Source organism: Colius striatus, chromosome 5 (assembly GCF_028858725.1).
Source record: "Colius striatus isolate bColStr4 chromosome 5, bColStr4.1.hap1, whole genome shotgun sequence".
Taxonomy (NCBI): Eukaryota; Metazoa; Chordata; class Aves; order Coliiformes; family Coliidae; genus Colius; species Colius striatus.
In genome coordinates this window covers 15,559,566-15,585,019 of record NC_084763.1, presented here as the reverse complement: position 1 = coordinate 15,585,019, position 25,454 = coordinate 15,559,566, and the positions used below count along the sequence as shown (strand labels likewise).

At 40.5% G+C, this 25,454-nt stretch overlaps 1 protein-coding gene across 1 annotated transcript in view; it reads right to left on the bottom strand.

Moving 5' to 3' along the window:
• Positions 1-25,454, bottom strand: part of OSBPL10 (oxysterol binding protein like 10) — a 120,910-nt gene that overhangs the window by 10,185 nt on the left and 85,271 nt on the right. Inside the window, exons 7-8 of the mRNA XM_061997028.1 lie at positions 13,408-13,554; positions 6,339-6,822 (exon numbers count right to left, since the gene is read on the bottom strand). Of these exons, the coding sequence (XP_061853012.1) occupies positions 6,339-6,822; positions 13,408-13,554 (631 nt within the window). The remainder of the gene's footprint in view (positions 1-6,338; positions 6,823-13,407; positions 13,555-25,454) is intronic.

The window sequence follows — 25,454 nt, the reverse complement described above, 5'->3', positions numbered from 1 at the left end:
ACTGAACCCAGCTCTCTTGGTGCTATTTTTAGCACCTGGCAGCATGAATTTTGAATTCCTTAAACACCTGAATAAATACATTTTTAATGAACTGCTATCTCACTTGAAATGATTCCAGCTCAATAATTATCATCTAAAACAAGAATAAAGGGAAGATCTGAAATATCCAGAACTTTACAATATTTTTAGTATTAAGGTGACTGTTAGTTTTGCATTCCACTGTTTGCTGAGTCCACACTCAAAACCTGGTTTAACTGAAGCACCAGGAAGACTGTAGCTGTACCACCATGTCTGAACTGAGACCCATGGGTCTCCTGGGGAAGAATAAGTCAGAATGATACTGAGAGCCAACATTTGTAACCGCTACCACGATTTCAATTCATGCCCTACCCTGACAAGCTTAAATCTTGAGAAAATAAAGGCAGAAAAACTACAATCTAACATTTACTTTAAAAAGTGCTTAAAAGCATCTGGTTATAAGTATCATTAAATTGTGACTGATCTTTAAAAGTATCTGATGGGAAATGCAGAGGCTGTTTTGCTCTCCTTGCATCCTCACTGTAAGGGGTTATTCATTTGTAGTTTAAAAATGGCTATGTGCAAACACACATTAAAAGTCGCAGGAGACTCCCATTTTCAGTAATGCTTCCTCCTCTCACATCAAACAACTATTTCAGAAACTGACAATTCCTTCAAAACAAATCTTAAGTACTTATCGAGACCTTATTGCTCTGTACAACTACCTGAAAGGAAGCTGTAGCAAGGCAGGGGTTGGTCCGTTCACCCTAGTAACAAGCAATAGAACACGAGGAAAAGGCCTCAAGTTGCACTAGGGGAGGTTCAGGCTGGATATGAGGAGGAATTTCTTTCCTGAGAGGGCTGTCAGGCATTGGAACAGCCGTCCAGGGAGGTGGTGGAGTCACCATCCCTGGAGAGGTTTAAGAGATGGGTGGATTTTGCACTTAGGGAAATGGTCTAGTGGTTGATAGGGCTGAGACAAAGGCTTGGACTCTTAAAGTGTGACTCTTAAAAATGATCTTAAAAGGTCTCTTCCAGCTGAAACGATTCTATGCTTATGCACGGAAGAATGCACCACCACATAAACACTCGGGGAGGAATAGTGGATTTAGTAATCTAGTTTACTAGAAAAAGATCCCCCAGAGAAAGGTTAATTTTTTATAAACAAGGGTGCAGTTTTGAAATTCCCCTTTGAAATGTCTAAGGCAACATATTTATTCAGAGTCATGCTCCTTTCCACAACTCCTCTGCCTGCTTTAGAGGAATGGATGTTCGTGACATACAATTTTCCCTGTTGGATTATTACATGGCCCTCACTGATGCTGCAGCTTTGTGAACAGATTTTCCAGTAACAGGTATTGACAAAATACCCAGAGAAGGCTCTGGATCAATAAGCTGCAGAAGAGGCATGTGACATTTAATGCTTCCCACTGATTGTATGGAGATCAATCTCAACAACAAATGGTAGGTGGGACACAAAGGGCCTAGGGCAGTTTCCTAATTTAACAGGCTCTTCACTCCGTCTGCATTATTCATAACATAGCACAAAAGGGAGTAAATTCCACAGGGGATGAACCCCACGTGGGTGTACATGCATCACCAGCTGTGCAGATCAGCACAGGAAAACGTGCCTGAGATGCCAGAACCTCTTATCTCACAAAGGTTCCAGTGAGCTGCACTGCACTGCTCATTTTCCAAAGACTGGAGCCATTTGCTTAATAAAGTAATTAGTGCCATGCCATACAGAAACTGTTCTGAAAGCACTGGGCTAAAAAGTATGAATGCAAAAATTAGTACTAGGGAAATATTTAGGTAGCTCCAGTTGCATGGAGCAGTCAGTCTGTGGGACCGGTAAATTACAAAGTCACTGATGCCTCAGGAATAGAAATTATACATCTGTAGATCTGTGAATACATACACACACTTATACCTGAAGAAAAAAAAAGATTAATAAAATCATTAATTTCATTTCTATTTACCCTGGAAAGAGCACTGACTCTCTTCCCTACCTCCCAAATACTTTCAAGGTTGATTTCAATTTAAAAGATAATTTTTGGAAGTCTATACCTCACCAGTTTTAATTTAAAACACTTAAAACAGCAGAGGTGGAAACACAAGACATAACCAGCCACTTGATAATACAGAGCAATCCACTTAAATGTACGTTATGCTCTCTGCAAAATTAACCCGTGACTCAAAGGTGATGGTTTTTGATGGATTTTCTTGCTTTGGAATAAAACCCAAGAGCAGAAAAGGAACATAAAGCCCACGCTGAAGTGTGCTCACCACAGCCTTTTCCACTAAAGCATCCTTAGCCTACAACCAGTATCTGAAGATTCTTTGGACTTGGTAAAAAACATTAAATATTTACATTGACTCTTATCCCTTGCTAATTTAAATCTTAATGTGATCCTATTCATCACACCCCCTTCTCCTCCCACACTCTCTCATTAGTACATAATTAACATTAACCAGTATTTGGGACTGCATGCAACATGAATTCTTTTATGCAAAATACCCTCTTCAGTTCAGGGTAGCTACCTCACGAGGAAGCTCAATGCTCCCTACTCTGAAGAATGGGGTTTTTGTTATACGGTGAAGAAAAAGTTGAGACATTTCATTAGCAAGCCAGATTTCAACCCTTCATAACCAGAGATGAAGGGCTAGCATACAAAACAGCTTCTCACCCGATTTCAAGCTGTGCTTCCCTGCTGGTTCTGCATCTCTGCAGCTGATACTTACTTTGAATCAACAAACAAACATCACAAGGAGGTGGGGGGAAAAAAATCGGTCACTTGCAGTTGGAACATACACTAAAAATCATACAGTAAAGATACTGAGCTGTAACCACTGTATGACAGGTCTATCATGTCCCAAAATCCCCTAATTCTTTAAATTCTTGGAGAATCACAGAATGGTAGGGTTGGAAGGGACCTTTAGAGATCATCTAGTCCAAGCCCCCTGCAGAAGCAGGGTCACCTAGATCAGGTTGCACTGGAACATGTCCAGGCGGGTCTTGAAGACCCCCAAGGAAGGAGCCTCCACAACCTGTGCCAGGCAGCCTGTGCCACTGATCCCTCACCCTCACAGTGAAATAGTTTTTTCTTACGTTTAAGTGGAACTTTTTGTATTCCAGCTTCATCCCATTACCCCTTGTCCTGTTGCTAGCTACCATAGAAAAAAGGGATGTCCCAACCTCCTGACACCCACCCTTTAGATATTTGTAAATATTAATAAGATCCTCCCTGGGTCTCCCCTTTTACTTTTATGTCTTGTACTTCCATGACATCCTATTTCAGCATATCCACTGCTGCTTCTAACAACAAAGCATAAAAAGCAACAGGCTCTATACATCCAAAGCACACGATGATAAGTCAAAAAAATACACTTCAAAAGCAGCACAGACACATGATCAGCACATTCCTCACACAGTGTAGGTCCAAAAACGCTGTACTACTTTAATTTCTGCAAATTAAAACTTCTGTAAAACAAAATACCAGCTGCAATAGAAAAAGCTTCCCCGAATTGTTTGAAGGACACACACAAAACTATTCTGTAGACAGCCGAGCTTCAAACTACACCACGCTTGTTTGCATTCAACACCTAGGTCACATCAAAACTATAGGTTATATAAAACTGTTCTAACTAGAACATGATGGTCACTCCCTACCATTGAATTATCCCAAATATTAATTGCAGCTCTTTAATGCTCTGATTGGAAGGAACTTAGTTTTTCCTACATACCTCAAATGAAATCTCAGAATGGACACAGGTTTATTAGAGATATCAAGGAAACTGCCTTTCAAGTAGCATCACACAATCTAAAATCCTTACTGATGTAAGAAAAAGTCAAAGGCATCCATGTGTAGATAAGAAAACCCCAGCAACAGCTAAGAAAAGGGCTGAATGCTCATAATGTGGGGAAAAAAATGGAAAAAGTCGATAACAACAGACAATTAGCTTGGTCATCTAATGCAGAGTAGCAAAAACAGAAACAAACAAAACCCAGGGGTTTCTGTGATTCATGAGATGTCACTGTCTCTTATCAAAAACATCATCAATCATTGTTCAGTCATGTCTCAGAAACTCAGTCTGGTTTTCAGAGTTACAAATAAGATTCTACCACCTTACCAGCCAACCTTGATGTCAGAAAGTTTCTTCCAGTAGCCAACTTTAGTTTCTACCCTTCTTAACCACCTTCACGCACCTCTAACAGCACATCTTTCCACAATGTACTCTTTGCTAGACTAACTCACCCCATTTGAAATGCTGCAATTGTCCTTAAATACAAACAAAGTCCTCCAAATTCTATTGCACATTGAATTAGGCTCTGCATTACCACTACATAAATGCAGACACAGTTTTTCCGCGTTGTAAATCCAGCAGCTACTTTTTCTTGCTTCGGTATCCTTTTCCCCCAGTACTCACACTGACCTCAATCTAATACAGAATTTACACTTACGCAGCATATGAGAAAGAAATTACTGCAGATGCTTCTAATTTTGCACAGCTTGACAAATCTACACACCAACTTCATTAGGATGACTTCCCTGTGACTAAAATAAATTGATAAAAACCTGAAGGAGTTGTAGTTTCTAGTGAAGAAACCACACTGCAAAGCAAACATTTTAAACAGAGGCTGTTGGGTTTAGGTTGGCTATTTTCAGATGATGGAAAAGCTACAGTGGTACAACTTCTTGCTGCCTGTTGCCAGTTCTCAACAAGCAACAGAAATGCTTGGGCTGCACTGGGGTTTCTCCATCCCTTCCCAGAAATGCTGGCAACATGAAGCTGTGTGCTTCTGCACTTCTTTGCATAAACAAAACGAACTATAAACTGGTAAACCCAAACTTCCTCCCAAAACAACCAACATAAAAACAAGCAGCAAACTTGCAATAAAAGAGTTCACCATTGACTACGTTCCCCAATGTCTGCTTTCAATCCTGCTGTATCTCCAGTATCATGAGAGAAAAGGGGATAGAGAACTTACAAACACGCATTAAACAATCCTTGGGGTAGGGAAGTGGTTAATTCCTAGATCCTTTCTCTCTCAAAACTGGGACACATCAGGACTTTGAAGACTTAGTAGACACTCCCAATCCCAGGGAACTGTGTGTGCCAGCAGCAAGAAATTTCCCCACTCCTACATAATTGTGACTTAGTGTTTAATTTTATTTCTATTAAATAGCTTCCCTCGCTGAGAAAGAGTACTAGAAATTAATATGTATCAGACAAATGCAGCACGTTAAACCAATGATTCAGGCTGGCAGTAGTACAGTCTGCTGACAGAAAGACCAGTTTTGCTTCCCAACTTCCTTTACTCCATACTAAAAGCAAAATATCTAAATCATAGGAAGAAGGAAACAGCTGTGGTATTACAGACTTTAACTATCTCAGCAAGATAAATCCAGCAGTAAGGAAGCTTCATGGCTCTTCTACCAAAAAGTGAACACTCTGCCATTAGGAATGAAACTACTGTAGCCCCTTCTAGGGTTGGAGTTTGTTCTTTAATTCTAGCTAGTCGAAATAGCAGAACATATCTCTATGTTTTCATCATAATTGTTTTGTTGTTATTAATAAGCAAAACAAAACAACAAAAAGAAGGATTTCCTACAAGTGGTCCTGGTACTTCTGAAGCTACAGTCTAAAAACTAGATGAAACAGGATACTGAAAACCATATACAGGAAATGAGCCTGAAATGGCAAAAGGGTCTGAATTGCCTAGCAACGTGAAATCACTGCATTAGAGCAGCTAGCAGGGACACTGGTACAGGTGTGTTTTATCAGTTCAGATCATCCACAAAGAATCTGTGACTCCTGCTATTTCTGAATTCATTTTGAGCAATGACTCAACATGATGGAGCAAATCACGATTTATACTTCAACTCCATGACTTCCTGTAAAGCTTGAGACAATACACTAACACCACGATTCTTTGCAGAAACCATGAAAAAAAGATTGCTAGGCTTAAGTCAAAACATGCTGCTTCTTACTGTTTTCTTCCAGTTGTGAAGCTGTCCCGTAATGAATCACATATTGCTTCAAAAGCAAGAAGGACCAATGTGTTCTTACAGAATATGCTGTCAGTAGCATGTCAGTTGCTACTGCAACTTCATGATATCTGAAGTGCGGTCATATGTCAACAGACTCGCGTGAGGACACATATACACATCTGATGCTTGCCTCGCATCTTCAAAACAGCAAATGGCCACAAGGTTCAAACCAAAGGTCTGAGGGAGAACAGGCAGGAAAACATCTGGATCTCTGTTGACACCCATAACATTAGCTCAAAAAACCCAAAATAAAAGCACATTTCTTACCTTCACCTACCATAGAAACACCTATCGACATGCCCATAAACTTGCTTTTGGTCCACACGTGAGCGTTCACACACATTTTCTTCTCTTTGCACTCACAGTAAAAGCAAGACACCGGTGGATGATGCGACACTTGTTCAGCTACAAACCTCAGCTTGTAGCACGTGGACTGGTCCTGGCCCAGCTCCTTGGTTGGGTCCTTAGAAATCGTGGAGGCACCAGTAGTTCTGAACGCTTTCACTTTATCTTTAGGCACATCCCATGAGCAATGAAATGTTTCACCAATTATAGGGTTATAAGGCTTCTTGGCAACAGCTCCCTTTCGGCCTTCGTGAAAAGCTGTTAGATAATACTCCACAAAGCAGATAATTCTTTCCTCCGGAGTGGCTCCAGCTGCAATTGACAAAAACAGGTCTGGATGGGCCATGAAATTTGCATACATCTCCAGCAGGGATCTTTTCTCCAAAATAAATGTTGGAAGCACTACCTGTATGCAAAGCAGACAAAGGCAGATATGATTTCCCCATGATCATACTACCACGGGGAAAGAGGGGGAAGAACAGTTAACACAGCTGCAATTCTGGCCCTGGCAAGTTTCAGACAGCCTTATTTTCCTCCCTTGCCACAGTAATTTCATTTTCTTTGCAGTGTAAATAATGAGAGAAGGAAAAAGCAGAGGCCTTGCTAGCCATGCAGGCTGCTTCCTATTTTGTTATGATTCACAACAGGAACTCACACAACAGGGGTGGAAATATGCCTTTTCCTCTCCCCTAAGTTAACAAACCAACTATTGTTCTCCTTGTTTATAGGACATAAAAATATTCTGAAGTAAATTGATTTATATCAAACATCAATGAACCCAACTAACCATAACACTCCAAAAAGAGAGGGGAACACCCTCCCAAACCACTAGAAGAGGAGTATTTAATATAAACATAGACACAGTACATCTACCCATTCTGGCAAACATTTGGGCTCCCAATTTCTCTCCTGGGCCCTTTACTGCATACATATCAAATCCCTTCCAGCCTCTAATAAACCAAGCCAACTAGATCCCACCAAACTCAAATCTCAGGTGTGTTTCCAAGGACCAAATTATGCCAAGAACCCTTCCCAAGATGCTATATACAAGAAAACACTCCGTTTGACACCCTCTGCCTTATGCTGCCCTATCCCCTCCCACATCAAGTCTCTTGCCACCCCTATGCTCTTCTGCCCCTAGGCACACAGCCTAATTCCCTCAGTTTGAGAGAGTATCACCTTACTTCAGACAAGTTGAAACAAACACTGCACAAAATGTTACATTAATGTCCCGGAACTAGAGAGGCTCCAGGGAAAAACCTGAGATGGAGCACTAGGCAGTCTGCACTGCAGAGAGCCAGCTCTGAGTGATTTGGATGCAGTCCCAAGTGGCTCATCTAGCAATGCAGATGTTGCCAAAGTCAGCCACTTAGGAGTAACATCAGGTTGAAAGTTGTTAACAAAACATGATGGACCACGAGACAGATGAGGGCTTCGGGACCTAAAACAGTTTCTTTCTCTCCCCTCCTTCTCCCCCACGCTCCACACCTTGTGTAAGACTGTTCCAGTGGGGAGCTCTGAAGGTGCTCCTATATGACCAACATGGAACTTCTGGCACATACAAATTTGTCTAGAATCAAAGCAGCTCAATGATAACAAATGCAGGCCAACAGCTGTCCTCTATTAAAGCAATTCTTCTGCTACACTCTTCAATTCTTCATTGCATTTACTTTTTCCCTTTCCCAAATGCAAGGGCTTTTACAGCAGGCAAGGAGTCACCCTTCGATCATGAACACATTTGCTTTTCCCTCTGCTGTCCCAGCTTGCTGTTCTGAGTGGGACCAAAGCAGAGTTCAATCCTTCTGGATCCCATGGATAATGAAAATGAAGCTGTCAAAACTTTTATTATTCATCTACTTCTTTTTGAAGAAAACTTGTAAACATTCTAGTCACAACGGCTCAAACACAGCCTTAACAGCTAAACAGTAAGTCACCACACCACAACTGCAAAGAAAGATGAACTGCTCTACTTGGTAACATACACGCTCATTCACTCTGTCCTTCTCTGTATTATTTATACACATATAATCTTTTATAGGCCAATAATTTTTACAACTCTAGACATAAATCAAGCAAAGTTCCATCTGTAACATTTCTCTGACACAACTCTGTAAGCCCTGAGGGCTCTACATGGTCTCTATTATCAACCTTGTGAGGTCTGAAAAAATAAAGGACCTTAATTTTACACTATGTGTGACAAACTACTGAGTGCTAAAGACAACCTAGAGCCCCCAAGGTGGTGGGACAGCGAGGGGCTGAGCAGACTGGTTTTTAAAAGGGAAATCTAAAACTTTGGAGGCAAAGTGGAAAGGCAGTACACTTTCATAGGGTATTTTAAGCTCTTTAAACAACTCTGTCTTACAGCATTCTCATTCTGACCAAATATTCATAATCTTTAAAAAAAATGCAATTCAGCATTACTGACCCTCAATACACAACCTCATTTTAATATAAATTGTATGCTCAAAGATCATGTTATCAAAGGGGAAAGTGATGGGAAGACATAGGAAAAAATCCTCCTCGCTTCTCTCTAGAAATATTAGTGGTGACTAGCATGAGTTCACTGCACAGACTTGAAAGGGCAGAGAAACCCATTTGCATAAACAGCGCTCTGCATCTCATTATGTCCACGTGTGTGTGTCTGAAAAAAGTGACCTTTATTAGCACAAATGGAGAAGAAAACTACAGACCATACTTAAGATGATGCAAATTTTATGGTACAATATTAAGACTGCTGTGGTTTCATCCTGTTGATTATACAGTCCCTCATATCTACTCTCTCAAATACTAGCTGTGTGCTTTGCAGCTGCATACTTAGAGCCACACAGCCACTAAATGAGATGTTACGAATCAATGGACTCTTATTATTCAGTTTCAAGAATCAATTTAAAATCTGAATAAAGCTTGAACTCCAGCTCAAATGATCTTGCTTTAAAAGCCCAAGTAAAATGGAAATTACATCCTTAATTGTACCAAGAAAGGATCCACTGCAAAATACAGAATAATTAAACTGTTTCCACAAAAGGAGGCAGAACTACATTAAATTTTAAAGCTTATACAATTCCAATATTACAAATTAAGCCTATAAAACATTGTCTTTCACTAAATCATCTCAGAGCCTCAAACTTTCAATACACAACACCGCCACACAGTAACAGAAATTAAAAAACCCCACACCAGCCAATTAGGTTTTTTTAATTAGCCCTATCTTGATTTCTGCAGAAATAAGCAAAATAAAAATAAACCAATTTGGAAGCATACCGCATTCTTCTTGCCAGCACTGGACTGTCGTGCACTTGTGCTTCCAAAGCAATGAGGTTTTCCACTTTTTTGCAGCCAAACAGAATGCACTGTCCAGAAAATACACCTGGGACCTATGTTCTTTATGTTGGTTTTATACTGGACTACAGTAATATTATTTTTTTTGTAACTGCATAAAAATTTCAAAACTGCCCGATTTTCACCTCTGAGGAAAGCTGGTGTGACAACCAGATGGACAAAAGAATCTCTCCAGAATAAAGGCCAAGTTGCTCAAGCCAGAAGCAAAAAAAATCTCTTGTCTGCATTCTAAAATGTTAGAATAATCTTTGCTCTTACTCTTTCTCAGGCTACAGGTGAACAGTTGAACAGGCATTCTTCCTTTTTCATTGAATATATTGGTTCAAAGCTCCTAGGTTTGAAATCTTAATTAGATCTGAACACAACTGAGAGAAGCAAGAGCGTGACTTCTTAAGAACAGAGACATTTATCCCTGCTAATATTTACTGTGAGGCAAAACATGAGTGTCAGCACCATTCCCTGCTTTTTTCAGAAATCTGACCAAGGGTACCCCATGCTGAGGTGCCTTACTCTGAGGGGTGTAAAAGCTTTCTGCTGTCATCTATGTGGTTGTGGGAATAAACTAAGCTATTTTCATCCCACTTGTATCTTAAAATTACAAGGTAAAAGTTTATTGGCAAGTAAATTAAAAACTTATGACATTTTGAACCTACTACAATGTTAATTTAAAACAGGGTGATACTTTGTGGAATTAGTGGCAGCCCTTTTTGCACAGAATGCAGCCCTTTACTTTTAGCAGAGATGAACTGCATAGGGAAGGTGAGAGAATGCAACAATACATATTTTACTGTGAGAGGGATGGAGCAGTGGCACAGGCTGCCCAGAGGTGTATCTCCTTCCTTGGAGGTCTTCAAGACCCGTCTGGACACATTCCTATGCAACTTGATCTAGGTGACCCTGCTTCTGAAGGGCAGTTTGACTAGATGATCTCTAAAGGTCCCTTCCAATCCTACCATTCTATGATTCTATGATTCATTTGCCAACATATTTATCAGGCTGTAAGTTTTGGTGCAATTATTCAGTTTTTAAAAGTCCAAAGAACAAACAATTTAGAAACTTCTTTTTTTTCCCCAGCAATTCCAATTTTAAACGACATCCTAGCCCAGTCCAAGGCATCAGTTCTGTATTGTGTTCTGCTGCTATGAACCGCTCCCCCCTCCCCAGCTCTCTGTAGCAGCTACTGAAGTCCATTTGGCCACCACAGAGTCCAGCCTGCTCTCACAGAATCCCATGGAGATTTAATACTTCGTTTTGGGTGCCTTCCTTCACAGTAGATTTTTGCTGTGTAAGTCCTTGCTAAAAGGCACTGCAGCATGACACATCTCAGAAGTGAAGCACCTCTGAAACGTTAAATGTGACTTTCATCACTGTATGCCAGCACAGGCGAGGCCAAGACTAACATAAGCAACCATCCCATAGGAAACAGAAAAGATGCTGCTTCCTCTGATGCAGAACAAGAAGTTAATGATAATACACTCAGAACCCAAAGCCATCAAGGGCTCAGAGAAGCTGTTTGTCCATGTGTCTGCCATGTTACAATTCACAGCTCACAAAAGGAATCAAAGAAACAACTCTAGGGAAGAAGGCACAGGAAAATGGAAAGATACCAAACAGAACTCTGATATTAGCAACTACTGCACCACAACCACTTCCAGCAGGAGTTAACTAGCATCAAGGCTATCAGAAATCTGATTTTAAGAGGTATAATGAAAAATGAGAAGAGATGCAGCCAACAAACCAAGCTTTATCTTCACATATCTGTGACCCTAAGGGGAGGGCCAGCTGTCTTGCAATTTTTTGTAATAATCCTCAGAATAGTGATGTGCACATGTGGCATGTCTCATTAATACTCATCATGTGTCTATTCATGCATCACACAGATTAGGGGCAGACCTAACTGCCATATGCCTGTTCCTCTTTCCAGTCTGTGGATATTAGATACACAATTCAAGCACACCAATATTTTGCTGTACTATAGATCTTACAATATTCACCGCTATCAGCAAAAATTGTGCTCTAATAACACCACATAAGAAATAGGTTACCATACCTATTTACTTTCTTACTTTTCTTATAAGTACCTACACTTCTCTCATTTCCAGGAATTTCTTATTTACACTAACTGCATGTCTTTGGGGTTTTATCTCCTCTGTTATGACAAAAAGATGACACTGGAAATCAGGGGAGAAAAATCTTGTTCATTACCAAAGGAAAAGTGTTTTGAAGACACAAGAAAAACAACAAATCTTACATCTAGTTTAAACACTATGGACTCAGATAGCCTCATAGCAGACCAACACAGAAAAGAGAAAGAGCTATGCAAAACTGAGGAATGCAAGAAAAACAACACCAAAAATGAACTTTATGTAACCCCAGAAATACTAAGATGTGGCAGGTATAAATTATTCACAAATTAAATGATGAAACTTTTGTTCTATCTAGAACAAAACATTAATTTCTGTGCACTTATTCAATAGCTTTACTTAGGCACAGATCATGGGATTACTCAGTCTTAAAAATGTAAGTGTTTTTAAATACTATTGATTGTTCCAGAGGAAGCAGAAGATACTTTTGTTGAGTCTACAAAATACTATTATTTTGTAAGGAAGTGATAGTAAAAATAGATTTTTATTACTATGTAAGATCAAAAGGAGAGCAAATGAACTCCTCAGAATTTCAAAATGCCCATGGGAAGAACCTCCAGCTAATCTATTTCATGTACAAGGGAAATTCTCTGGTTGTACCAAGCTTTTTGTATTCATGGAGGGTGTGTTAGAATGAGCTCTTCTTATTTGTGGGAAGTGGGTTATAAGGGTTTTATTTGTTTGTGTTTTGGGGTTTTTTTGATGTAGCAAACTTTTGTGGAAAGACAGGGTATTCTGTATCTTCAACAGAAAAAAAAATCCACTTGATTATTTATTAAAGTCCCATGAAAAGGTTTCACTGGAATGCAGGACTTAAAAAAGAGGGATTTGATGCGTCCAGAACAGCTACCTCATTTCCAGAACTAAGGACTTCTAGAAAGTTTCTCATACACCATAACTTCTCTGATCCTATGAGTATGGATGAGCTCATAACAATACTGATTCCAGGACCAGAAGGATCTAATAAAGTTTAAACTGGTGAGCTGCCTAGCACAGACCAAAACAGTGACACACTGAAGACCAATTTCTTTACCATCATGTTTTTTTGGAAGCTGACAAGTTAAGTAAACGGAAACCAATCCACAAAGTGGTAACTTGAGCATCTATCTCCCTCATCCATACAACTGTCATTACTGTTCCCCCAAAATCTAAGTGCACCTTGACATAACATCCAGTTGAGCTATAGATACAACATATGGTTGCCTCAAAAGATTTACAAAAAATAAGGAAGAGTTTGGAGGTTTTTATCTTTCCCTTCCCCTCATCCCATCTCCCCATCCCTGAAGTATCTGACGTAGTCACTTCAAGTGAAAGCCTGCCTAGCAGGAGACAGCACTCCATAGCTCTATAACTACACACCTTTACAAAGAGGCAAACTTTCTCATCCACCCAGAGAGGCCAAACATGCTCACAGGAATCACAAGCATATGCACGTGCCCCACGCACACAGGAGGATGAGACAAAGAAAAAAATAATGAACAATTATAAAAGAGATCCAATGTCCGTACCCTGGTAAGGTCCATGCCAAGCTTGAGCTGAGAGATGAGATGGAGTATTACACTACGTTGATCATCCATGACACCTAAATCCTCCTCTTCATTATCTTCAGTGTCTGTTATTTCATCTTCAACCAGGATCAACTCAGAGGCTGAATGCTGAAATGAAAAGAAACATCACCATTTGGACAAAAAGATATTTTTTTTTCCTCTCTATATGTTTTTAAATGGAGCTCTTTCAACAGAAGCAAAGACAGTCACTGTTAACATTAAGAAAAGATAAAAATTCAAAATAAATTTTAAAAATCCACTGATGGGTTCATAGAGTACTTTGATCCCATCCTCAGAACAAAAGTGGTAACTATTAGATGCTAATTTACGCAGGATCTCCTCATATTTATTTTGCAGTGATGTCAGATAAAAATCAGCATATTCATGTAGCAGGGTCTTCTATCTATTAAGTAGAAATACAGAGTTGAATATTAGTCTTTGAGAGTTCATTTCATAAATCTCTCCAGCGAATGTTCATACCTCATACCTAGACGTTGCATGACCTGAGTTCACATTATTTTTTTCCTTTCCTCTATCCAGCTTCCAAGTTAGCTATCTAAGGAAGTCTAAGAAACACTAAAATTAAAGTACACCTCTTTTGAAAAAAAGAAAAAAAAGAATGAGGCAGTGCCATGGGTCTTTATGACATTTGCAACACCACAATGCTTCACAGCACAACGTCAACGCTGCCCAGTTTCCAGACATACAGACTGAAGATCAAGAGAGAAGCATCACATCATCTTCCTTCAAGAACTTCACAGCAGAAAAGGATAACAATATGTGGTATTTTATTTCTCCTCGGGGTTTACACTACAATAATCCAAACAGGTGGTAGTTAATTTGTTCAATCCATTGAAACCAGCCTGCAAGCCTTCTTGATATGTACTCAGGTAAGTTTTTTGTCCTTCTAAAAAAGGCAAAAAAAAAAAAGGCTTATGAAGCTGAAAAATTTACAGCCCAGCATTTTATTATTCCCCAAGGATTGCACAGTGCAAATGAGACAGTGCTACCTGCAAAAGTTTGTGTTCCTTCACACTAAATAGCATTTCTGCAGAAACAGCTAGTTCATCACATAAAATGAGAAATTTTTCATCTCACTGTGACAGGCTCTGCAACTGAAAACTTTCATTAAAAAAACAGCTGATATTCCAAATTAGGTTTTGAAGAAGTATTTCTGAATGATCACATTGGAGGCGCCTCAGGTCAACAGCAGATTGTATAAGGAGAGTGCCTCTGAAATGTAGTTACTACAGATATTTCCAGGATTTGAATTAAGTGTTTTCTCTTTATCTCTTTTAAAAAAATAATAAATAAATGTTTAGGTAGCTATTCTCGAAAGAATGGCTATTTGGTGAAATACAAGGGTATTTGAAAGACACTTTACAAATACTTTATTTAGAAAGCAGAGTACGTAGATTACATAAAACAGTATCTGGTGAGCTGTAACCTCAGCAGCTTAGAGCTTTTCAAAAGGAGAAAACCACACTTTCCTCTTCCCACTCCCTCAGAAAACAGAAGGAATGACAAGCCCTTTCCTCCTAAAATGCACAGCATTATTATCCAACTGATGCCTTACTGACAAGTTCAATTAACATAAAACCTGACAACCTCATGCAAAATTATCAGTCGGGGAGACATAAAGCACTGAAGCCTGTCTCAGGTGTACAGGCTACGATTCATTTGGAGGGAGTGTGGAAAAAGCAGTATCAGAACTTACAGTAGATGCTTCCACGGGAGGTTTCCCTTTGATCCAGCTTGACCTCATTGAGAGCACTGAGCTACGGAACAAGCACTGCTGCTTCTGCTACTGCCATGAACTGAGCTCGCAGCAAACAAGCTCCAGCAGGAATTAAGAGCGTTAGGAGGGGGAAAAAAAAGGCAAGGGAACCTCCCCTGCTCACTCCCACCCCCTCTTCTTTTTGGTTTGGGGTTTTTTTTTGGCTATCAGATGAGTTCAAGTGAGTGCCCTAGACGTCAATCTGCTCCCTGCGTTTCTAGTCACATGGCATTGACATCAGTAAGCTTAACTGCACACAGCTCCAACTGGGAAATGGTGCTGCTGCTTCCCAACGGATATCCTGGTGGGCTGTTCTCCAGGTGGGGGCGGGGGCCACGAGTGTGCGTGAGAGAGAGGGAACATGCCAGCGGGTAACATACAACAGCATCAGAAAATAAATGAATTACATTTCCACAAGTTCACAGACTAAATCTTATATTAAGAATTTTCTTTTTCTCCTGAAGACTGCGCATTCAGCCAAGGACAGAAATCCTCCTTTCTTTCCTGCTAAAACAGGTATTAGGTTTTCTCTGTCTTTCAAACTGTTACTAACAAAACAGCAACTGCCTGTCACAGCTACTTGAACAAAGCATGCACAGTGAGGGTAAGCAACCCTATCAACACTTTAGGTGCTCAGGAAAGTAGTGTTTGCATTGTTTTAAATGAAAGAGTTTATGCTCATCAGGGAGGATGACACAATGTAACATTAGAATCAAGCGTGTTTAATGACCATTCGGCACTAAGGACTACAACTTTAATTATCTTCATTATCTGCTAGTTTAAGAACATGGGCAAGGGCATCAAAACTCCCACAACTCTGCTATTAAGAATTATCAACACATTAGTGACCTTCAGAGCATGCAGAATGACATCAGTTGTCTGCATCTTTTCTCACTTTCCAAGGAAGTAAGATCTTGAATAGCAGTTTACCATTTGTGTCACAGGAATTGAACAGCAGTAATCTTCAGTAAGCAACAGCCTTTCTGTATTTTCCTCTCTTCCCATTAGCTGTTCTAGGTAATCATTGCACTGCTTTTTCAGAGCACAAGTCTTTTTTAACTAATGAGTATTTTCTTAAAAAAACCCAACCACATAAGCACAATACCATGTGTGGACATGCAGGAACAAAATACAAAGCTAAAGTGTCATAAAAGTCCAATCAGCTTTTTAACTCTTTCTTTCCACCAAAATAGCATGCAGCTTAGTAGTAACCAATGTGTAAACATTCAGTACAACACAAAAGATTATGTTGAGTGATTATCCTCTAATGGCAGTTCTTCTGAATTACCAGACAGAGACAGCTTCTCCCCTCCAGTAAATATAAATGCAAAGCTGAACTAAGAAAGCAGTGATCTGCTCCATTTCTGTGTGGTCAGAGCACAACATAAAAGCTATTGAGCTGTGCGAAGCTCAGGCTGTGAATGAACAGCACAGCTAGGCTTGGGTGCCAGCCCAGAGGACCGAACTCTGAATCAGTTACAAACAAGCACCAAAAAGGGGCTTTTATTTAAAACCATTTTAATTAAAATCTGTTTCCAACACTTGGGCTCTAATGTAAAGATTTTTCATAAAAATCCCATGAAAGGACTCACTTCAAAGTTTAAAGGCTGAAGATATGAAAACACATGCTGGTAGAGTTCTATTTTAAACAGGTCAATTTGTTAGAACCAGAATCGACTAGTTTAGAGAGGTCATCTGCTGGTGTTCCTGTAAGCAGTCTTCTTCACAAAACATGTTGATTTTTTCCTAACAGATAAAACCTATATGGGAAAGAAATGGTTTCTGAAGGAATGTTCTGCATTTCTTTAGAAAAAGTCTTCAGGGAAAAGACACGCCAACAGGGCTGGGACAGAATCACAGAATTCATAATTACCTTCCTACCAAAGGGCAAACCTGCCTCTTTTTCTTCCAAAGCCTCTTCCATAAGTCAATTTTTCAAATTAACTATTGTGCTGGAAAATAATTTTTAGATAACTAGTTCTGTTATCAGGCTCAGGGATTGTTTTCCATCACACTTCACAAACCACATCATGCAACAGTAGCGTCAAGCATGACATAGATCTCAACTTGTTTATTTGCTGGAGGGGAGATAAAGGAATATGTGGAATCAAAGTATCATTTAGGTTAGAATCGACCTCTTGAGATCACCTTGTCCCACCCCCTGCTCAAGCAAGAACAGCTAGAACCAGCTGCCAGAGATCGTGTCTAGCTACGTTTTGAATATCTCCAAGGATGGAGACTCCACAACCTCTCCAGGCAACCTGTGGCAGTGCTCAACTATCTTCACAGTAAAAAATCATTTTCTGATGCTCAGATTGACTTTCATTTGCCCATTGCCTCTTGTCCTCTCCATGGGCACTACTGAAGAATCTAGCTCCCCGTTCTTCACTCCCTCCCATCAGGTATTTATACACTCTGGTGAGCTCACTGAACCTTCTCCACGCTGAACAGTCCCAATCCTCTCAGCCTCTCCTCACATAAAAGATGCTCCAGAACCTTCATTGTCTTTGTGGACCTGTGCTGGACTCACTCCAGTAAGTCCATGTCTCTCTCACCACAGGGAGCCCACAACTGCACACAGCACCACAGACGTGGCCTCATCTATGTCAAGCAGAGAAGGATCTTGACTCTCTGGCAACACGTTCCCTATGGCTGCCTTTGCCACAGGAGTGCATTGCTGCCTCATGGTCAGCTGCTTGTCCACCAAGATGCCAAGGTCTTCTCTGCACAGCTGCTTTCCAGCCAGTTGGCATCCAGCCTTTACTGGTGCAGGGGCTTCCCTTCAGATACTCCCAGCGGCAGGACTTTGCATTTCCCTGTGTTGAACTTGAGAAGATTCCTCTCTGTCTAGTCTGTTAATGTCTCTCCCTATAGCAGCACTAACCTCTCATCAACCACTCCTCATGGCTTCCTTATCATCTGCAAACTTGCCAAGGGTGTACTCTGCCCCATTGTCCAGGTCATTAGTGAAGATGTTCAACAGCACTAGCCCTAGTATTGACTCCTGGGGTATGCCACTGGTGACTGGCCTCCAACTGGACCTTCTAGCACTCATCAAAAAACAACCCTCTGGGCCTGACTGTTCAGATAGTTTTTAAACCACCTCACTGACCACTTATCTAATCCATACCCTATCAGCTTGTCTGTGAGGCTGTTATGGAAGATATGATTAAAAAAATATATCAAGGTTAAAGCAAACAACATCCACTGCTCTCCTGACATGCACCAGGCTAGTCACTTCATTGCAGAGGGCTGTCACATTGGTTTAGAATGGTTTCCCCTTTGTAAATCCATGCTAACTACTCCTGATCACCTTTCTTGTCCTTCATGCATTTGGAAATGCTTTCCAACCCTGGTTGCTCCACCATCTTCCCAGAGATTGAGGAGATGACCAAACTGTAGCTCCCTCGATGTTCCTTCTTGCCCTTCTTGAGGACAGGAGTGACATTTGCTTTCTTCCAGTCTTCATGAACCTCTCTCAAACACTATGACCCCTTAAAGACAGTAAGTAGTGGCCTTGCAATTATATTGCCAAACTCACAGATGCATCCCTTTAGGCCCTATGGAGTTATGTACAGTGCAGCTTAAGTGCTGCCTAACCCATTTGTCCTCCACCAAGGGTAAGTCTTTGTCCAGGCTTTCCCTCTGATCACAGAGGCCTGGGATTCCTGAAGGCTGATGTCACCAGCAAAGACTGAGGCAAAGAAGGTATTGCTTAACTCAGCTCGTTCTCCATTATAGCAATAAACAAAGACAATATGTATCCTGACAGGGACACACTGAGGACTTGTATTGGACTCATAAGGCAATTCTTCAGAGAATTACATCAATATGTTCTAAGAATTTTCATTAAGACCTGAAAAAGTTTTTATGTAGTACAAAAGAGACTGTAGTCAGGAGCAAAAGCATTAATCATGGGAACCTTCATTCCAAGGGAAGTAGTCCTTATGTCTTCCTGCATTTAAAAGACTGCAAAAGATACTAAAAAAAACACAACACTGTATGAAAAATTTCTGCATTGAAAGATGGAATAAATTGCTTGCAGTGCTTTTTCAGAACCAATGATAAACAGAATTAGCATTTTCAGACCAGGCAAGGATTGCCATATTTTCTGTAGAGTCATGTAATTACAGTTAGTTCTACTAGTGCACATAAAAGTCAAAGGCCTCACTTTGATTTTCAGATTCCCTTCATTAACAATATAGGTTTGCAAGCTTCATTTATGCTTGCACTTGTGTAACTTCAGAGCTTGCAAACAGGTTTCCAGTGGGTGTAAGATTAAATATAACTCTGTAAGGTCAGAGAGCTTTAGCACATTTACGCTAACGTGACAAATAGGCTCTGTAAGATTTTCAGACTCAATAGCAAAGTTTAAATTCTCCTTGTAAAGTAGGTACAGTAAGGATACAGTAGCAACACAGAATGAGCTGTTAGATTCTTGCAGGGCTTGTCACTGTATGAGAATCAAAAAAACTGCACTAACTTGCATACTTCACTTGTCTTCTCCCAGCATGTACATACTCAAAATATATAACTGCATTTAATACCAGTTATGGATGAAAGTGCATACTACTAAGACAGAAAATTATGTAAGCTTACTGCACCCATCCTTCATTAACAGTGACTTCAGTCTTAAATGTAGCTTGTCCAGTAAGGTGTACTTATGATATGTTCCCGTGGTGGATTGACTCCAGTTGGATGTCAGTTGTCCACGAAAACCACTCTATAACTGCCCCTCCTCAGCTAGACATGGGAAAGAAAACACAACAAAAGGCCTGTGGGCCTAAATAAAGACAAGGAGAGATCCCTCACCAATTACTGGCTCAGGCAAAATAGACCTCACTTGGGGAAAGCAATTTAATTTATTACTAACCAAATCAGATTGCAATAATGAGACATAAAACCAAATCTCAAAAACACCTTCCCTCCACCATCCCTTCCTCCTGGGCTTAACTGTACTCAGGATTTTCTCTGCCTCCTCCCCTGCAGTGACACAAAGAATAGGGGCTGCAGTCAGTTCATCACGTGTTGTCTCTGCTGTCCCTTTCTCCTCAGAGGTGGATGTCCTCACACGCTTCCCCTGCTCCGGTGTGGGAGACTATCCCTCCCATGAGAGACAGTTCTTCACAAACTGCTCCAGAGGGGCTCCTTCCCACAGGCTGCAGTCCTTCAGGGATGAACTGCTAGAACAGCGTGGGTCCCCCACAGGGTCACAAGTCTGCCAGCAAACCTGCTCTAGTGTGGGCTCCTCTCTCCATCGGTTCACAGGTCCTGCCATGAGCTGCTCCAGCACTGGCTCCCCATGGGATCACAGTCTCCCTTGGGCATCCACCCACTCTGCTGTGGGGTCCTCCCTGGGCTGCAGGTGAATCTCTGCTCCCCTGTGGACTCCATGGCTGCAGGGGCAGGGTCTCACCATAGGCTGCACGGGAATCTCTGCTCTGGTACCTGGAGTACTTCCTCCCCTCCTTCTTGGCAGACCTTGGTGTATGCTGAGTTGTTGCTCTCTTACTCTCATTGTTTGCTTCTACACAGTAACTTTTTTCCTCCCTTCTTAGATATCACAGAGGCTCTACCACTATCACAAATCAGCTCAGCCCTGGTCAGCACTGTTTCTGTCCTGGAGCTGGCTGGCATTGGCTCTGTCAATCACAGGGGAAGTTTCCAGAAGCTTTTCACAGAAGCCACTCCTATAGCCCCACCACTACCAAAACCTTGCCATGCAAACTCAATACAGCTGTGAATGGAGGAATAATTCCCATACAGAAAAGTCAAATTAATATAATAGGAATTAAATAAAAAATTTCAGTTTACTTCAGCCTGAATCTTGAAACATGACAAACTGAAATACATTTACTTCATAGAATCATAGAATGGGTGGAGTTGGAAGAGACCTTTAGAGATCATTCAGTCCAACCCCCATGCAGAAGCAGGTCCACCTACATCAGGTCTCACAGGAACATGTCCAGGAGGGTCTTGAAGACCTCCAAGGAAGGAGATTCCACACCCTCCCTGGGCAGCCTGTGCAAGGGCTCCCTCACCCTCACAGTGAAATAGTTTTTTCTTATGTTTAAATGGGACTTTTTGTGTTCCAGCTTCATCCCATTACCCCTTGTCCTGTTTCTAGATACAGTAGAAAAAAGGGATGTCCCAACCTCCTGACACCTACCATTTAGATACTTGTAAATATTAATGAGATTCCCCCCTCAGTCTCCTCTTCTCCAGACTAAACAGCCCCAGTTCCCGCAGCCTTTCCTCATAAGGAAGATGCTCCAGTCCCCTGATCATCTTGGTGGCCCTGTGCTGGTCTCTCTCCCGCAGTTCCCCATCCCTCTTGAGCTGGAGAGCCCCACTACTGGACACAGGACTCCAGACGAGACCTCACCAGGGCAGAGTAGAGGGGAAGGAGAACCTCCCTGGATCAGCTGGCCACACTCTTCTTGATGCATCCCAGGATGCCTTCAAGCCTACTGTAAAGATTGAAATCATCATGATCATCCATGCATTTCTCCTCTTAAGTTTCAAATGCATTGTCATTTACAGATAAGTTAACTTTAAGCTTAACTATAAGAAGAGCACTTTTTTTTAATACCCAATAAGCTCCTGTGTCTCTTCATAGAAGCTTTCCTACTTTCCCATAGCAAAATAGAAAATATCCTTCTCAACGCCTACCATCACACAATGTATGCAGAGGAATGGGAAAAAGAAGGTTGGGAAAGCATTAGTAGAGTGAACGTAGGTCATTGCTTGAGTCCTGGCCTCAATCTTACTGTAGTCTTATTTATGCTTTGTTTCTTTTAGTGCTGTGACTGATGATCACAAAGTGCAGAACAAAGACAAAACACACTCACATACCATACACCCACGGTAATGTGTGCAGCTTCACACCGAAGTTCCAGTGCCTTTAAAGAGACTTAGAGCTCCTCCATGTTCTAAGTTGGACATTTTTTGAGAGACACTTTATGAGCTCAGAACCAAAGCAGGGCTTAAATGAAGAATTTAGAGAGCAAAACTTACTACAGCCCATACTTCACAAGTTCAATCCTGAAAAAGGGTCTCTTAAAGCTAGCAAAACAGATGGCTGAGCTCAGCTGATTTTCTTCATTTACTCATAATGGTTCATAGGAGCTGTCTCTGCTGCGTTTGTTGGTAGCATTCACTTTAATGGCTGGGAAAAATTTTGCTATAGTATTAATATGCAAAAAAGTTTACCACCTCAGGGAGGAACACACACTCACCAACCATACACCCCCAGTCACGCTCTCCCCAGCGTTCAGTCATTACAGCTTAGATACAAAAATGATGAAAATTAAACAGAAATTTAAAAATATCAAAGAGGATTACAACCAAATGAGAAGGATTTTACAATTAAAAAGTGAGCACACCAGAACTTATACCCATCAATGCTACAGCAAGCAAAAATACCATTTTCATGTTGCTTTGCTACTGTCATCAACATACAGAGTCAATCAACAATACAGTTCATTTCTGCTTCGTGCACTGGGTGAGAAAAAAGGAGCATAATAGATACATTTGCTGCACCTGAGTTTGGGGTTTGGGAGAGTGGGGTCAAAGCTCTTATGTAATCCTGAAGACATCATTCATTGTTGATACATCAAAGCATAGATTATTCGGTAGAAAAAGCTTGTGTCAAGAAAGAATGTCTACAAAGTGCCTGGAAATTCTTTTCTTACTGGATTTGTTATCCGTGTTTGATAATTCAGGTCTCCAAAGACAATAAAATTCCTCAAGCTAAGACTGTCAACCATTGAAGCTGCTCTTTTTTGTGTATGGATAATTTATACTTTTGTGGTTTGTTATCTGATGCTTTTTTAAATAGAATATGCTAAACACACTGGGCGTTCAGAAAATCTCTACAGACAGGGAGAAGTGCAAGGATCAAAGTGTGGCACTGTGAGCAATTATCCCACAAGATTAATTGGATATAACACATAACAGCAGAGTCATCTACTGAACCAAGCAATACCTAGCTCTCTTTAGGAGATCCTTCCTCCACTTGTGAAGCAAGCAGACAAAGCTGGAATGCATTTTGATACTAGTACTTCATAAATATAGACAGGCTGACACATAGATGATGCAAGCCCAGAAAATCATCACAAAATTTGTATCTTAGGTGACAAATTGGTCCACAATCTTTTCCTTTCCCAACAAAACCAATCTGCCAGGTATCTGGAGGCAAGCACGTTATCCAGATATTCACAATTTCAAGAGCTTTACTAGTGCTTTTTTGCTAATGTTTTGCACTATTATCTCTGGGAACAGAAGTCTTTCCATCCCTAAAGAACAAGCTCAGGTAACTTCTTTTCCTACACTGCATATGTGTTTAATTCTGGTCAGTGACCATGTTTAGGGGTACACATAACAGTAAAGGACCAGATGATGTCCAGATGAGGACCAGATAACATATGAGATTAAAGAAAAACAGCTTTTTTATTGTTTCACACGCATTATTTTCTTGTTCTTTAAGCAAAGAGCTCTGTTTATGTTGCAGTATAGCCTTCAGAAAAATATATCAGAAACTAACCATGAAAATGATTATGTTTAAGGATAAAGAATCAATTGGTGACTCAAGATCCTTTTAAACAGAGATCCTCATTCGGGTTATCTACAGCAGCGTAATCCTGCTACACGCCAAATAATGTTTGTTGGAAAACTTCTTTCCTACATGTACATGTCTTCTAAGACAATTCCTCTTGCAAAATTTGATTTTTCATAAATGTAAGCTAGTCAGTTCTGAAAAGAAGCTGAAAATCAAATAATTCCCAAGAACAGACAAGGCACGATTAAGTACCAGCACCAGTCCACACTTCTTGTGAGCATCTTTCATGATTTGAGGACTACTGAAGTACAGCACTGTTTAAGCTGAATCCTAAACTAAAAGAAGGCTTTGCAGTATTGCATAAATTCAGTGAGAACTGGGAATAAATATTTTTCCTCACTGGTATCATCAAGAGAGGAACAGCAACATGAGACTACAAAAATTGCACAAAGAGAAAAGCCCCATGGATTTGTTCTAAATCGAAGCAAAAAACCTTGAAGGCTAGCATAAATCACATCAGTAAATTTTATCCTAACCTAATACCACAAAAAAGTCAGTCTCACACCATAAACAACATTCACAGAACCTATTCTTAATACAATATAGACAGTAGTGAAGAACGATTTCCTGAAAAATACTCAGATTTGCTTTGAGAATCAAATTTTTTAGAAGCAAGACGGCTATAAACACATCATCTGACACTATTCAAAATACGTTACTCAGAATTTGCAAGCTTACACACTACACAGAGTGGCGGGAGAGATGCCCGTCACTGGCCAGGAAAGAATTACAAGATGGTGAAAGGTCTGAAAGTCACATACTTAACATTTTAAAGATAAAAGATTGCACTGAGCTGCAGGTTGGTGAGGGAGACTAACAATGGAGGAATGTTCAGCAGAAGACCACACTCTCCACACATCTCCCTGCCTAAAGTGATCCTCTCTAGAAAGAGGTTCTTGGGGAGAAACCTAAAGAACTGGGAGCAATATTATTTGTACTCACACAAGGAAGGGAAAGACAATTTTTGGTACGAGATTCAGCAGGCCATTTTAATCACCCACCAGAAACAGCAGTACATTGATGAGGAATGGCATCACACTCAAAGGAATCTTTGCTCCCATTGATAAAAGCCCTACAGAAATTGCAACAGTTTTTGCAGGAAGGTTGTGAGACCTCCACTCTTGGAGGTGTTCAAGACTTTACTCGTTGTGACCCTAATTAGCTCTGGTTTGAGCACAGTGTAGAGCTGCAGGACCTCCTGAGGTTCTTTCCAACCTGAAATACTCTGTGATTCCATGATTCCACTTGCAAGGCACAGTTACTGAGAAGTTAGGAAATAACAGAACTGAAACAGCCAGCTGTAATTCTCTTTTTGGTTGTTTTGCATTCCAGCTAAGCAGATTTGCAGTAGAAAAATGCTACCATGTTAGTCAATAATATACCACTCAGATACACAAAGAGGGCACAGAAAGATAGATAGCTACAAATTTAACCTTTACAATCATCTGGACTTGCAATACTAATCTATATGTAAATCCAAACTCACAGTGTTATTTTGTTGGTATGAAATATCACACACCAGCATATTTATAAGAGGACAGAAATGGTAAAGACATGTTAATACATACAGTATTAGCGATCCTTCCTCAAGGCAAGATGCTTATTAAATGA